Raw genomic sequence first — 17309 nt, 5'->3', positions numbered from 1 at the left:
GCTTTGAGCTCAAATGAATAAACTGGCACATTCACACCACAAGAATCAGCAAATGAATGGCATGTGCGAGAGAAACTACAACAGACCTTGATCGTACATAAACTAATGCCACCAAACATAACTATAATCCACTGTTCACAACTGGTATGGTTGCATTATCTTTCATAGTCATACACAGATAGCTTAAAGCTCGTGTATTTTACATATACACACAAATAATTTAACACTGGAGCATAGGTTTCATTACCTATGAAAGTGCCAGTGTAATAAAAAGTTACACTGACAGTTGCCATATGTACATAATATTTGGGGACCACTGTGGTCTGATTTAAAACATAACATCGCACATTTACAATGTTGTTTGTGAAATGCTCAGAAGTTAACAACAGGTTTAAACTTGTTTATACTACCATGGTTTTGTACCTCTGGAACAGCAGTGAAATGTGTATGGTGGACTCAGCAGCAGCTAAGTATCCACTGGTGAACAGGACTCAACAACAGAGAGACACAAACAGAGTGACAGGAAGAGATCCCGAGTAATCTGAGTTTCCTCCAGGCTCCCTCTAAGAGCCAATGCTGCTTGGTAGAGGGATACAACTCATGTCTTCTGACACCAAGGGTAAGGCTGATAAACCTTGTAGGTAACCCTGTTATTACAACATAGACATACAGCTAGTTCTAGAGAAAGACTACATACCTGTGTAGCACCTAGGACTCAGAAAGCAATAACAGGATTAAGATGTTAGTTTACGGTCTAGTGTAGCATTTAGAAATTAAGGATTCTGCTCTACGACTGCAACACTTCCAAAGCAAAGGATAACTTGGGGGAAACCCCACTGTTTAAAGCAGCACATTTTAAGGAAAAAATCCTTTGCAAAGTTCAGGCAAAACTGGTGAGACTAGCGTCATGAATCCTGCTGAAAAAGAACTCAAAGCTCACTTGAGCAACTAATTTAGTTGTAATGAAGAAGTGAATGGGACAACTGGATGTCCTGTTTCTAAAAACAGGATGTTACAGAAGTGTGGGCTCTTTAGGGTAAAACAGTAAAACATCACTAGATGGATGCTTACTAAAGGGATCATGTACAAGCTTTTATATTGGAAAAAAAAAAGGTGGAACTAAATTTATTACCGTAGATACTCAACACTTGAACGAAAGCTATCTTGACCATCAACGGAAGAAAAAAAATCAGTGACAGTGAATTAAATTCAGAGGGGCTTGGGAACCCAGATTACATCTGCATATCTGCCTGGAGGGAAAAGAACAATGTGAATTTGTATATCGTAGAACCCCACTGTAATCCATCACAACATTCCACAGATCAGTCATACACCGTGGGCCAGACAAGGCTGGTTGAAAAACACAACACACAGAATTAAAGCCTATCTTAACAGCGCTCAGAAAAAGGTAAATGCTGTTTCCGTCCTCATTACCAGCTTTACAGTGGGGATCTACCATATATATCTTGAGGCAGGAAGTTGAAGGCATGAATGAAATCCTGACAATAATAGATATGGAATAAAATGAAAAGCTTAACTTTTTCCCCAAGCTTTCAACATTTAAAAATTATTTTTTAAATTTAAGGCTTTAAGTTTATCCTCCTTTCACATTAAAGACAGGGAAAGAAAACTGTTAAAATCAAAAACTGACATCATGAGCTTGGCACTTTTGTGATTAATTTGAGAGGGTGTCTACTTTCTTACATTATATACAGATGTTTAGAATGACATAAAAAAATTAGAGACTTGTGAGCACACATATTTGCATTTACATTTTTATGTAAATTTTTACGTTTTTCCTATGGGTTATTTTGTTCTTTGTGTCCCCCACCCTTTGTTTATTTTTGGTTTCAAGCATTTCATCTCATTCAATCATTTCATTTTTTTAATTGCACCTGTTTTGTGCCCAAACTCCTTGAATCTGTGGCCATATCTGTTTTGTTTCTTTTTTTTAAGCAAACTCAAGAATCATTGTACAACATGTTACAAGAGAGGACGGAGACAAAGAGAAATAGAGAAAAAGAATAAAAATGATGGCGAACAAACAATAAACTCAAATTTACAGACAACCTTTACAAGAGAAATACTTCAGTACAGACAAGTGAAAATGATGTGTCAAAATCTATTTCCATATTTACATTTATAAAAGGACTATACAATAGCATCATTGTTCAAATTCCAGCTTCCATTTCCAAAGGGTGTGAGGTCCAGGAGAAAAGACAACAGGAAGTGAATCAACAAGAGCAGGGGTGTGTGGAGTTCCTCATGGCCTGGTCAAGACTAGGGAGCAGGGGGCAGGGGGGCAGGCAGCTTCTGTGGGTTCATCTGCCACTTTCATCTCAGGAAATCAGTTGCAGGTTTTGCTGTGGATTGGCTTGCTAGCTGTTTGTTGTATATAGGCCATGCAGATTTTACCCTTTCGAAAATTAGATCTTCATGCCGCTGGAGTGTGTCATTGGTAAGAAAAGAAAAAAAAATCATGCTAAATCATTTAGAAGATATTAAGTGGTAGCAGGCTGAGGAAAGAAAAAGATCATTTGCTATTTTTTAATGGTTCTTTTATTGCACTTAATTTTTGTTGTTCTTCCTTCTTCCTTTCATAGAAAAAAAAAGATTCTGAAATAGTTATTTGTACAATATTGTCTTTTGCTCCCTTTTATTGATAGGTGGTGGGAGGGGTTCTTTGAAATTATTTCCAAAAAGGACAATTTTCTTTGACTCCATCCCTGTTACCCCAACGTTAGTTCTCTAGTCATTACCACCCAGGGTTTTTGTTCACAGACTTAACAGTTCTGGCAACGATGCTGCAAGTATGTCATACCCAGAATCCCACAGTGCAAGATGCTGTTCATCCAGGGCCGCTGATTCAAATGGGGCCTTGCTGAGTAGGATCAAACCTCCTCTTCTTGACATTTCTTCCAGAGTGCGTCAAAAGAAGATGCAAGCAGAAGGGGAAAAATCCACAATATTAATCAGATCATGATGAGAGAAGGGTAATGATAATGACAGCAACGCTAGTTCCAGAGCAAAGTAATCAACTCACCCCGAGGCAGACTGTCCAAAATTACTCGAAACAGAGAACAGCTCACACTTTGGATGTTGTTACAACCTCCCTGCCAGCGCATATCCATTTGTGAAGGCCGAAAAGAAGCTTCCAGTTGTTCACTGGAACAGAAAGCCTCAGCAGCCCAATTTGTCTATTTCAGAAGGAAGTGTGAAAGCTACTCAGTTGTGTCCCACTCTTTGCGACCCTATGGACTATACAGTCCATGGAATTCTCCAGGCCAGAATACTGGAGTGGGTAGCTGTTCCCTTCTCCAGGAGATCTTCCCAGCCCAGGGATCAAACCCAGTTCTCCCGCATTGCAGGCAGATTCTTTACCAGCTGAGCCACAAGGGAAGCCCAAGAATACTGGAGTGGGTAGCCTATCCCTTCTCCAGCGGATCTTCCCAACCCAGGAATCGAACCAGGGTCTCCCGCATCACAGGTGGATTCTTTACCAACTGAGATATCAGGGAAGCAGGTTTCAGAAGGAAATGACATAGCTAACGTTAACTAGGTATAAATTAATCCAGGAGGCTCTTCCACTTAGGGGGCTATTAGAAAAGCTAAGAAATATTTTGAAAGTCTTAGAACTGTTTCCTTTGGGAACTTAAGAGTTCTGTATCTGTGGACTGGTTTTTGCCAAAGTGACAAAAACAAAGCAAAACAAAAAAACTTTGCTCTACTCAGTTATCTTGCTGCCTTGGGGTGTGAGCTCTTACCTCACTTTGGAACAAGCGTTTTTCTTACCTAGAAAGTAGAAACCCAGAGTGCACAGTCAGATGGTACACTCCAAGGAGAATGGACACAGGCTCAGGTTAGTTAAGCAAATGGAGCAGCTTGGCTTAGTTGAAATAAGCAAGTTAAAATGCTTCGCTCACAGTGTCCAGTCTCCTCAAAAGAGGTTCTTATGTTTAAGAAGAGAAAGAAGAGAACCAGCAAGACACTACAAGGCAACAACAAAAGTTGGTTGCAACCTCCCCATGGTCTGGCTTCATGTGGGGCATCAAGCAGGGGTTCATGCATTCAGTCTGCACACTGGGCGGGCGCAACACAGCTGCCACCATGGCATCATGCAAAACCGGAGCCCCCTCATCCCCCTCCCTGCCCGTTCACTCGGGGCCAGTTGATACCCTTACAGCCCTAAGTACCAAAAGGACTGCAATATATTCCTCGTTCCCACAGGTAATTCAAAATAAAAACAATACGAAAGCTCAAAACATGTAGAAAGACATCCTGCAAAGTTCTTATTTTTTTTCCCCAAGATGACTGCTTTGATGCTTCTCTTTTTCAATAGCAAATATAAAACTCTTTAAAGAAAATCTCCCCTTTTCTAAGTTTTCATTATGGCATCTTCACTAATGGCTTAAGCATGTGGATCACTGGCTAACACATAGCACAAACACTGTTTGTAGCACTGCTACTTTTTTCTTTTCACCATTCCCCTTCCTCCCTCTCAATCCTCTTTTGGGTCAGTATCCCTAAAAGCAATCATTGCTGATGCTGCCCAGGAAAGAGAGGTGAGAACAAACGGCAAGTCTCCCACCATGTATCTGTTACTAAGTCAGTTTCCTTCAGAGCACAGGGCCTGTGTCTCCACATGGCCACTGCCCTTGAAGGTAGATGCATTAGGAACCACACTTCCTGTGAGTCAGGTGGGGGGAAACAGCGACTCTTTGACCTTGTGGAATGACCTTGAAGGACTAGGCGCCCCAACCTATTTAGATGTGTGTTGCCAGAATGCAAGAGAACCATTAAACTTTTGTCTCCCCAATTAAAACTGTGTGGAGGAAAAATCAAGTGGGCTCATGGTACACATGTAAATAACTATATTGAAAGTGAAAGTCACACAGCCGTGTCCGACTCTTTGCGACCCCATGGACTATACAGTTCATCGAATTCTCCAGGCCAGAATACTGGAATGGGTAGCCTTTCCCTTCTCCAGCGGATCTTCCCAACCCAGGGATCGAACCCAGGTGTCCCACATTGCAAGCAGATTCTGTACCAGCTGAGCCACAAGGGAAGCCCTAAATGACTCTATCGCCCTTATATAAATCCCTTTATTCAAACTCAGGGAATGTCACATAAATAGTCACATTTAAGGTCGTAATAGCAATCTGGTCTTTTTGTTGTTGTTGTTGTTGGCCAAGCCACACAGCTTGCAGGATCTGAGTTTCCCAAACAGGGATCAAACCTGGATCCTTAGAAGTGAAAGCCCTGAGTCCTAACCACTGGACTGCCAGTGAATTCCCTGGTTCACTTGGAGATATGAAATTCCATTTCAGCCTGACATGTCCATAAGTTGTCAGTTTTGAAGCTTAGATTGCATTTTTTATAAAAACAATGTCCTACAGTATGACTGGCCTCCCAGGGCAGATCAGGAGGCCAATCCACCCTCCTGTCTATGGGAAAATGGACTCTAAATCCTAATGAGGAGTCCAGGACAACGCTTCCACCACTGGCGTCCCAGCAGGGAGAAGGTGGAGCCCTGTGATGAGGACAGTGAGGGCCATTCCTGCAGTTGGCTGACTTTCAGGGCTCCTCACGTGTCAACTGTAAAACCACTACTGGCTACTATACGTTGAGAACTGCCTATCAAGTTATTTTGTTCTATTTTAACGTGAAAGCACATCTCTCATCCGTAGATGCTTGCTACTTTCCTTCCACAAGTGTTTTCTCTGAAATCCTTTGTTCACTGGATTCTGAAGGCCGCTCACTTTTTCATCATAACCTGCAAGGTATTTCTGAATCATTATAGAATATCAGTGCAATCCATAAACCCTGCATTGACTCAGTTTTCATCCATTTTTACTACTTCTGAAAAACCTGTACTTTTGTCTACTATATGTTATACTATATGCTGCTGCTAAGTCACTTCAGTCGTGTCCGACTCTGTGCAACCCCACAGACGGCAGCCCAACAGGCTCCCCCGTCCCTGGGATTCTCCAGGCAAGAACACTGGAGTGGGTTGCCATTTCCTTCTCCAATGCATGAAAGTGAAAAGTCAAAGTGAAGGCGCTCAGTCATGTCCCACTCTTAGCGACCCCATGGACTGCAGCCTACCAGGCTCCCCCATCCCTGGGATTCTCCAGGCAAGAACACTGGACTGGGTTGCCATTTCCTTCTCCAATGCATGAAAGTGAAAAGTGAAAGTGAAGTCACTCAGTCATGTCCAACTCTTAGCAACCCCATGGACTGCAGCCCACCAGGCTCCTCCATCCATGGGATTTTCCGGGCAAGAGTACTGGAGTGGGGTGCCATTGCCTTCTCCCATGTTATACTATATATACATCTACAAAAGATTTTTTAAAGGCTCTTCAGGTAACAATAATGTTTTGGGAATTGTAAAGTCTTAGATATTCTTTTAAGGGCATGTTTATCCACCACTAAGATCTCTTTTTCCATGATGAGTCTCTTCTTTTTCCATGATGAGTCATCACTCGACCATCAAGAACCCTTTGCCCAGCTCTGCCCCCTTGGTCACCTTAGACTGAGTTCACTTCCCCAGGTGGTTGAGTTAGGGAGCTGAACTGGCTCTTTCTGGCTAACCTGGCACCACCACCACCTGCTAGGTCTGAGTAAGAAAGTGCCTAACCCAAGTGTCAGAGGGATACTGGGGAAACCAGGTCCCTTATTTTACACTGGGATATGGTCATAGAATTTAGATAAGGAGCAATCTGGTTATCCTCCTCATGGAAAGACTAGCTAAAATTGATTTCATTTCTAAACTCCACAAAAAACAAAAGCAGAAAAAAGACATTTGATTTTTTGAGAAAATGTAATTAGCAATATTAGATTCATTTCAAATTTCATTCAGTATGCCATTCAAACAATTCAGTTAACTTTCCTTGTGATAATCCAGATATGACCCTTTCAATTTCATTTATTGCAAATACCTAAACAGTCCTTTCTTTAGCACCTCCAATGACAAGGAACACAAGCCAAACAATCTCCTAGCGTCCAAGTCAGGTTCAGTAGGGACTGAATCTGACTTCTCATAGACAGGAAACCACATATTTAATAATATAGGTTTATTAAATTAACACTTTTAATGTCAGGGGCAGCTCTGCCAGGCCAACATGGCCACTCCTGCTGCTGAATCCCATGGAGAGAGCAGGTGGTGGGATAATGGGACATGGCAATAGTCTTCCATAGCCTGCAATTATAACACATTTGAAAGAACTCAACATTTGTCCTCAAATCTTGTGATATGAACTGTCAGCAAACTATGGCACTATTAACCTTCAAGTTCTTTTCCTATCATCACCTAGAATCTCTTTTCTACCACCATCACCTATGGTGTGGATATACTTTATGGGCATAGAGATGACCATATTGCTCACATCAAAACTCCTGTCTTCAGATTTAGAGAATTCAGATAAAAAGCTGCATCCAAGTTAATAACAGCAATTCTGTTCATTGTTAAATGAAGAGATGAAATTATCTTTTTATATACTTGTCACTCGTCCTAAGCTTTAGAGAAAGATGCTACTAAAATGTACTTCAGTCTCTTGATTTTTTTCAATGTCCAGGAAAGGCAACAGCTCTAATGACCTAGTGGAGCAACATTATTATTCAATGCTGAATGATAGCCATGAGCCTCCTTGGCTACCACATTTGCAATCTTTTGCACCACAGTTCATAGCTTTATTTAGTGTGTGCAGGGATAGAGAGGAAAAAAAAAAAAAAAAAAAAAAAACAGCAGAGGGTGAGAGCAAATAAATGCAGATGTGGGAGAAAGTTGACCAAACTGGTACGACAAGGGCCTATGTTCAGTTTTCACAGAGAAAAATCCTAACACCTTAAAGACTGAGAATCCATAGACTAAACTATCCTTTAGCATCTTCACACTTCTGGAATACAGAACTATTGAAATTACTTAGGTATGCCTACCACATTACCCAATATATCAGAATATTTTTAAAAAATAACCTACCCAATAAAACATTTTTTTCTTTTTAAGAGTTTCACCATCTTGCTCAGGGAAGTCTTGCTTGCATTAACCAAAATTTTCAGATTCTACTATTCTGGCTAAAAAGAAGTAATCTAAATTCATACTATTGTTTTGACCACACAATCTTGATAAAACTTCATCATCACTTTACACACACAAATTTGCACACATTCACACATGCATGTACACTCACATAAGCTTATGCTTTAACCAGCTATTCAAGGGTAAATATGGTTAAAAAAAACAGAACCATAATGCCAGTGTCAGGAGTCAGAGCACAGCTGTGTCTCTCATTCACACTTGAACAGGTTATGCTGGGTATGAAACTTCTTCCACAACTACATTATTCAGAATGTTATACCTAAAGAAATTCAACATTAGAAAAAACCAATACTTCCCCTGAGCAGTTACTATATTTTCCTGGATGGCTAAGTATATGTACCTTCAGATTCTTTAGGCTATCTTGCTAATTTCTCATTCAGTAATAAAAACCCAGTTTCAGGAGGGCTTTCCAATAAAGATATTTAGAGCAATACTTTTTACAAACTATTTTCAACTTTTGATTCTAAAGAAACCTCTTTTGTATCTACATTGAACTCAATGAAAGACTTCAAAGTTTCAATTCAAACTGCAAATAATTATACTTCCAAATCATCTCTAGACTAATCATCTCCAAAACTGTGTGAAGGGTGGGAACACTGAAGCTTCATCATTCAGCACCCAAAGGCTTTTATTGCAAGGTTGAAGTAGGTATTTAAAGCTCCATACAAACCACATAGCTACTATTAAAATCTAAAGATCTAACATCTAAAAATCTAAACGAAAGATTCCCATGGAGCAACAAATAGCACAAACGGCAGTACCTCCTACAAATTTAAACTGCTAAAATGACATGTTCAAGAATTCTGTCTTCATTTTTTCCTTTCCTTTCCTTTATACTACTGTGTGCCTTCTACAATGTTTTCCTATAAGCGTCATAGGGAAGGGAAAGGGCATTGACAGAACCCAGCCACACAGGTCTGCACAGCATCCCCCCAAAGGCTATTTCTCACCTCACTAAATGTCCATCTCTTCCCCTTTGTTTTCTGTTCTGATAACTAGATATCTTTCTCAGATATAAATACACTGTACAGGCCTAAACTACTTATACAGTGATAAATGCTTTTTTGCTTTTCCCCAAAGAAACATGCAATTCAAGCTGTGAGCTAGGCCAGGCCAGTGTTTTGAGGTCCTGCTACAGAACAGTGCTCTCATCTCCAAATGCTGAAGTGGCACATTTGTCACTGCTTGCGGCTGGATGGCTAAGATGCCCAGCGGGCTCTTTTCCAGGCCTTTGAAACTGAAGTCTCCTAACACCAAGGAGGCATAAGCCTAGCATGAGCCAAGTTTATTTTCCTTGAGGCATACTTACGAAAAAGTTCAAAGGAGCATTCTAGAGTAACAGATCATGGAACTACTGAAATGTATAATGATCTTTTTACAGTAATGAGACACTAAGAAAAGTTTTTGCTAGAATTAGGTACCACATGAGTGACTCATTAACTGGGCAAAATCTTATTAATATCATGATGAGAAAGTTAAATGTGTTTGTGTGTCTTTGAAAGCGTGCTGATGTCAAAATTACTGTTTCACTAAACAGGTTCAAATTTATAAATATCTCTGAAGAAAAGAGGTACCATCTGATAATACCCTTCCAAGCTGAAGCCACTCAAAAATTTGTAGGCTTATTCATTAAATCTTAATATAACAAAATTAGCAGAAAAAGTTTAATTTGTTTAAATCATCTTATGGCTTGTTTTTCTTTCATAATAAATTTCTAATAATAACTTTTACCTCATTTAAATGTATTGAATTGAGAATTTTAAATATAAAACATAAAAGAGTTCATAATTGAGGTAATTACTCAGATAATTCGGGTCAAAAACTTTCTCTATTAGGTAACCAAATGGAGGCAAAGTGGGTTTTGAACTTGGGTAATATTGTTATTTCCCACTTAAATTTGTTTCCCTAGATCTAATTGAAACTGAATTTATCACAGGGAGTATTTGGCACAGGGAGTATTAGGTCTTATCTACAAACCACAATAAACAAGTCATCACAGCACAAAAAGATATAGGAAGCAATTACCCAATGAATTCAAGGTATGGAAACACCAAACTGGACAAAATAGGTTCAAAAATGTGGACCACAATCAAGGTTTGTTTATGATTATCTGGTGTGTCTACTTAAACAAACTTACTTCAGTGATCAAGGTACCATCCAAACTGAAAGGTCATATGAAAACACACCTAGTCTACCAGTCATGTCAATATTAACAGTTCATTAAAAAATATTAAGTGACACAAAGCCACAGACTTCAAATTCCAGTGAGACACCAATTTAGTAGATTAGGGAATTAATGAAACTATTTTTAATGTTGTTATAAAATAATAAAGCTTTTCAAATCACAAAGCTATGCAGGTGAAAAATAAGATTGTGAAAATTTCAAAATGTCAGTGGCATATAAAGCAGTTTTAAACAGATACAAAGAACTTGTATGAGGAGATGCACTTATATCCAACAACAGTTTCCTGGATTATCTGCATATAAATAAATGTTTCCCAGGATGCTTGCTCCTAAAACTACTTTTATCAAAGAACTTCTCCTTTAAGTTCTGCATGTAAGTGCTTTCTACATTTTGTGTTTTCCCATCTGCCTGAAGATAATATTTGAGGTTCCATGTTTCTTCAGACCCATTTCTGAACACAAATATCTATTTTTAGTGGTTTTACTGTTAAAACTCAAAATCTGGTAGCAGGAACTCAAAACTTGGTTATGTAAGCAGAATAGAGAAGTGCCAGAGCCACTGAGAAGAAGACATGCGGCATTGCTTACTTAAATCCCCATCCTGTGCCCCCCAGGACAATAGCTGCTACCAGGATGGCCCCAGCGATGGAGCCTATTATGAGATTGGTGGCACTAGGACCTGTGGCAAAGGATCATGGGAAGAAAGTCAGATGAGCTGACCACTTTCATTACCACCAGCGACAGGCAGATAAGCAGTTACAGGAAGTAAATCCCCTCTGAAAAAGATCACTAAACACTTAAATATCGCCTTTGTTTATAGACAGCTATTGCTTAGATCCATCTGCCTATAAATCTAAAGTTTCTGCACCACTGACAGAATAAGTTCCATTCCATTCACCTTCTGCAGAATCTGAAGAAAGTTACAGATGGCCACTTGCTGCCGTCGCCCATCTTTTTTCTCCTCCCCTACCCCAGGATCGGGAAGCGAACAAGTAAAAGATGGAACAAACATGACAGCATTCGAATTCGTACCCTCTGGCTGGCAAATGAAGGCATGAAAAGAAGGAAAACTATTCCACTAAAGTGCTCTTGCAAGCAGCAGATAAAGTTGTCTACATGCTAAATTTTTTTATCCCTCATTGAAGACAGTTAAAATTCAGAAGGAAGAAGGAAGGTACCAACAAAGATCTAACTGGGAGGCGCTCAAAGATGCTTGTTCATTGCAGAGACCCATACAGTGTTTATACAGCAACATGGAATTCCAAAGACAAGATACAAAGAAGCATAAAATTTATTTGAGTAATTTTGGGGAAATAGGATAAAGATTCCTTAAGTTCGACTGACTCGATCTTCAAGTTTCCAGGTATTACTAAGAGAAATTTGAGGCTTGGAGACATTTGAAAAAAAAAAGAAGTGAGAAATAAAGACAGCAAGAATGAAAATCCAAAGTGGATTTTTTTTGTCAATTGTTTTAGTAACAGTTGAAACATATAGTAAATCCTCTCCATTCACATGGAAAACGCCTTAGCACACTATTTTTAAGTGTTAAGCAACATTAACTTCAGTACATGAATTATTCTAAGTATCACATCCTCCAGGGGGCTAATATGCAGGCACAGTGCTCCTGATAGCAAACTAATTCCAGTTCTATTTATCTCTGTTCCAGAAGTCATGAAACCAATTTTGATAGTTCTCCTAAAATCCTGAATTTGTGCATACATTCATTTTTGTGTAAAAAATTCTCTTTTCTGCTCACATTAGTGCCCTCAGCTGTGTATATAAATGGATGCCACCGCACTAAAACTGTGTGAATTATATGTTTTTACTAAGATCATCCAGTGCTGTGCGCATGAGTGGGATAGAGTATAGCGCAATGGGAGTGTCAGGAATGTGGTCTTCACCAGCTCCTGGACAGGGACATGCTCTTAAGATGCACCACTGAGGTTCTACAGAACACAAATCTCAGTGGCCCATTAGAGTCCCACTGACAATAATAAATAATTGGGAGAGCAAGAAAAACAGATTACCTACTGTATATTGACCACTTACTATTAACCAGTTGCAGTTCTAAGTACTTGACAAATATTAATATTTCATTTGATCCTCATAAAATCCCTATGAGATAGGAACTATTTTTATCCCTCTTTAATAAATGAAGAAACAGGGGCTTCTAGACGTTAATAAGCGACAGAGGCAAAATCTGAACAGATCTGTCTGACTCTCAAGTTTATGCTACAGATTGAGGGGCAGCCAACTATAGCCCACAGGCCAAATTTGTCCCTGATGAATTTTTTGGCAAAGAAATTTTATAGGAACATGGCCACGATCACTGGTTTACCTACTGTTTATGGCTGAGCTCAGGCAGAGACAGCAGAGGTCGAACACAAGGCTATGACAGACACCCTGGAAAGGCAAAGCAACTTACTGTCTTCATACAAAGGTTGCTAAACATTATCCCACTTAGTTGTATCTCCTTCCCACATTTCTTTTTCTGCTCTTTTTTTTTTTTTTTAAACACAGTTGATTAACATTGTTGTATTCGTTTCAGGTATACAGCAAAGTGATTCAGTTATATGTTTACATGTATCCATTTTTTTTTTTCAAAATCTTTTCCCATTTAGGTTGTTACAGAATATTGAGTAGAGTTCTCTGGGCTATACAGTAGGTCCTATTGGTTGCATAGTTTAAATATAGTAGTACTTATGTGGACTTACCTGTCACACCCAAAAATAGCCACAAACTTACAACAGTGGAAGAGTAGATAAAGGTTGGTAACAAAGACTATGCTTTACAGCAACTGCCTGCAATTTTGCCCAGCTCTAAGACTCCAAAGGGAATTTGTTAAAATGTATCCATTTCACTAGTACATTGCAGTTAGGGCCAATAAATAATATAAAAAAAGGAACTGGGATGACTTTTTTGAAAACTACCTTTTTTCAAGGAAGAATTTCACATAAATGTGTATAAAGAATTTCTCTTGGAAAAGAAATGTTGCTTCTGTATATAATCCAATAAACACACCCAATGTGAAATTTTACAGGACAAAGTTCTTGCTTTCTCTAAGTATTTTAGCTCTGTCATATCTAAGTAAGGAGAAATAAAATATTTATTTTCTAACAAGTGAAGAGAAATAAAATATCTTTTCCAATATTTCTAGCTTCCTGGGGTTAATTAGCCTCACAGTTCATAGAGATGGGATGTGAAGATCCCATCTAGATTGAAAGATCTCAGTCTAGACAAAGCCCTTTGATGCAGGGGAGAGAAAGTTTAGTAAATCTATAGTGGAAAGTGTGACCTCTGGACTTGTTCCTCTGTTAATGCTAATTCAGTGTCTAAGTCTCCCAGGCCCGTACTGTACCATGTATGGCCACTAATGGGACTAAGGGGAAACATGAGTGATGTTAGCAACATACCCAGGGTTTGGGGAGGTTGTTGAACAGAGGCTATCTGTGATTTCTTAAAATACTAGGAATTCATTCTCCAGCCACTGGGAAATGTTATGACCACTACACTCAATAGAAAAGACAGCATGTATTGGGAGTATTTCCATTATTTGTATATGCTCTCTCTGTAATTAGAGGGGAAAAAATATCAGGATAATCTTCTAGTCTACAGATCAGCAATCTCATAAGAGCAATACCCCATGGAGAACTGACAGCTGTTGTGAGGATGTGGATCAAGTACAAAGCAACGTACATAAAAGCACCAACGAGGAGAGTTGTATTTCGGTGTAGGGCAAGTGGCACACAGCAGATTTATTTATACACTGGTTATTCTTTAAGACAAACACACCAGATTATTTGCAACAGTTCACCTAAGGTTTTGTAGGTTTGCACTAAATATCTTTTTTTTCTTGATGCTCTTTGTTTCCAAATATTTATGTAAACTTTGGATTTGAATGATTATTCTAAAAGAAGAAAATAAGGACAGTATCATAAATGTCTTTTAAAAAAACAGTAAACTAAATAGCTTCTTTAAAAAAAGAAAATTAAGCTGAAGCCTCCTATATCACTCTAAATAAATGGAGCAAATGTTTGGATTTTCTTTAAAAGGAATGACAACTATTGAGAATTTCCAGCTGTATATGCGGATCTATTTGACTAGTGATAGAGAAGGAAATGGCAGCCCACTCCAGTGTCTTGCTTGGGAAATTCCACAAACAGAGGAGGCTGGTGGGTCACAGTCCATTGAGTAACAAGAGTTGGACATGACTTAGCAATTAGACCGTTTGACTGTGAAGATTAAATTTGTTATAAGAATCCTAACAAAACCCTCCTAGAAAAGCATTTGTGTTAACGGTTTGTCAAAAAAAGATTTGTATCCTAAAGTTACTTTTATAAATGGAGAAACAATGGAAGCTTTGGGACCATTGCCTTAATTGTGAAGACATCATAAGCACCCCGATATTATTTTATGCCCCACATTGTTCCAGACAGGAGAAGGTTTTCCACTGCACAAGAAAACCACAGGACACAAACACATTCAAGTCACACCACAAGGGGTACACAGCAACAAGACAACACATGGGGAGTCAGGTGCCAAGGATCAGCTCACACACCAGGGATCAAACAGAAACACTCTGAAACTCAGAAAGATGCTTACTCTATTCCCCACCCTGTGCCTCCAAAAATCACCCCAAGGGCCAGAATGGTGCCAGCCACGGCACCTATTAGCCTGCTTGTGGCCATGTTCACTGTGTGGAGGGAAAACGGAAAGTTTTTAACAAAGGAAATTAATTACACACTGATATCACTAACATACAACATAACCTGTTCAGAAAATGCTGTGAAAGTCAAATATTGAGATCTTTGCCTAAAGATTTGAAATTAAGATCTACATACACATTGCAAATATTTGAGAATAATTCTGAATGTACCTTCAAATTCCACAAACCCTACTTAAAACATAGTCTTATACTTTAAACATGTATAATAAATAATCCAATTTGAGTTATAGTCCTACATGGAGTGAGATAAAATTAAAGTATGATTTTAATTGCATAGCAGCAAATCTGTGTTTTTGTTATAAAAGCAGTAAACCATTAGTATACTTTTTATAAACTTCTCAAACTGCAAAATATGCCTAAAAAGCTATATCTTTTTTAAAACTCAGAACTTATCATTCAAATTTTATGAACATACTTACAAATTTAAAATAGAGTTATCTTTAAAATGAACTGCATTTTCAGCCAGAAAATTATTTTCTCTGGAAAAGTATATTTCAAATAACCTGCAGTGTTTGGGACATACATAGTACTGGAACACTTTTATTTTTTTTTATAGTCTCCAGTGTATAAACTATGAGCTGAGAGAAAGTTAGGGTCTCAATGATGCTGTAGTAATTGCTTCAGACGACCCAGCTGTGTTTGACTCAGTGGAGACACTCCATCCCCATACATCAAAGCTTCTGTGAATAGATTTTGAATATTGCAAAATGGGCCTGGAATGAGCACAGGTCCCTAGTGCTCCCTAATTAGGCAAGATGAAATTTAGTCTTGGAGGAAGGCAGGTTATTTATGGTTGAGTGTGTTTGTGAGTCTGTGTTTGTGACTATGCATGCAAACCTCTGGACAAAAATGCACTTTAACTCACATTTCTATATGAACCAAAAATACCGGTTCCCTTCACTTTAACAATGAAAACAAAAAGTTAGTTTCCACAAGGCTGTATTCACATAAATTGTGTGCTCTGAGACACAAGGAAACACACAAAGAACCACGACTCAAAGTCACAATTTTTTAAGGCTTAATATTGGGCTCGTTGACCTTTTTAGCTAAATATTCTCCCAAAGAAGAGAGAGGACCTTGAATGTGTAAACCTGATGAGCAATGGTACAATTACTTTATTTTATCACAGAGTAAATAGTATGAGTCAGATAGTCTAGCTTTATCATTAACTAAAACCAACCTGAGTTATTCTTCAAATAACAACAACAAAAAAAGAGATGAGAGGGAACACAACAAAAAACAGAGAAAGCCTCTGGAGAGCATTGAGGGGAAGAAAAGAAGACCAACATATAAGGTGATGGTAACGGTCTTCAAGGGTTCCCCATGGCTCAGTGGTAAAGACTCAGCCTGCAATGCAGCACACTCAGGAGACTCAGGTTTGATCTTTGGGTCTGAAAGAGCCCCGGGAGGAGGAAATGACAACCCAATCCGGTATTCTCGCTTAAAAAATCCCACAGACAGAGTAGCCTGGTGGGCTACAGTTCAAAGGGTTGCAAAGAATCGGACACAGCTGAGAACTGAGCAATGTTTTTCAAATATGACAATCCATTATAATTCAATATAACCTAAATAAGAGCTCAGACTTCCAAATTATGGAGGTAAATACTGAGATGAAATGTATTCCAGATAGACTGCCTCATTTTTTTTTTTTTTTGAGGCCATAGAAAATCATTGCTTTCAGAATTAACTAGGACACATCATGTTATATATATACTTTTTGTTAGGCATTGTCCCTCAGACCCAAAATATATGAGAGTCCGATTACCTCTTTAATATTTTATAAAAGCTGTATGTGCTAAATTATAGGAGACTAACATATCCCTTTCAGATGGTAAAGAATCCCTTTAAAACATAATGCTGAATGAATATTTGTTATTTTTATAATCATTATGTGAGTGATAAATAATAACATCTATTTTAAAAGGCTTTTTGTATTTGCTCTGGATGTAATTTCTCACCACAGAATCCAGAGAATTAGGAAACTGATCACACAGGAGTTAGAAACAACCAGATGAACACGATTCTACAGACGCTTCAAATACGTATTCAAGATAAACATATAATCTGCAATCTCCCCTGGGCAAGAGCAGTTATCTCCAATTCTTAACTGATGGGTACTCAACAACAAAACAAGATAAAAGTAAGTGGAAAAACAGCTTTTTCAAAAATATCCTTTCCCCTCTTTGCTCTCCTGCCTTCCCACTACTTTTTAACTAAAAATATATGCAAAATTCATTTGATTCTTTATCATGACACTTAACAGGCTTATCTCTTCCAGTAGGTAGCAACTCAACCTGTTTT

At 38.6% G+C, this 17309-nt stretch overlaps 1 protein-coding gene across 1 annotated transcript in view; it reads right to left on the bottom strand.

Moving 5' to 3' along the window:
- Positions 1-2857: 2857 nt before the first annotated feature.
- ADAM23 (ADAM metallopeptidase domain 23) overlaps positions 2858-17309 on the bottom strand; it is a 185108-nt gene continuing 170656 nt past the window's right edge. Inside the window, exons 25-26 of the mRNA XM_052635428.1 lie at positions 10871-10961; positions 2858-2915 (exon numbers count right to left, since the gene is read on the bottom strand). Coding sequence (XP_052491388.1) covers positions 2867-2915; positions 10871-10961 — 140 coding nt within the window. The 3' untranslated portion in view covers positions 2858-2866. The remainder of the gene's footprint in view (positions 2916-10870; positions 10962-17309) is intronic.

This window comes from Budorcas taxicolor, chromosome 2 (genome assembly GCF_023091745.1).
Source record: "Budorcas taxicolor isolate Tak-1 chromosome 2, Takin1.1, whole genome shotgun sequence".
Classification (NCBI taxonomy): Eukaryota; Metazoa; Chordata; class Mammalia; order Artiodactyla; family Bovidae; genus Budorcas; species Budorcas taxicolor.
This window is presented reverse-complemented; position numbering and strand designations above follow the sequence as displayed.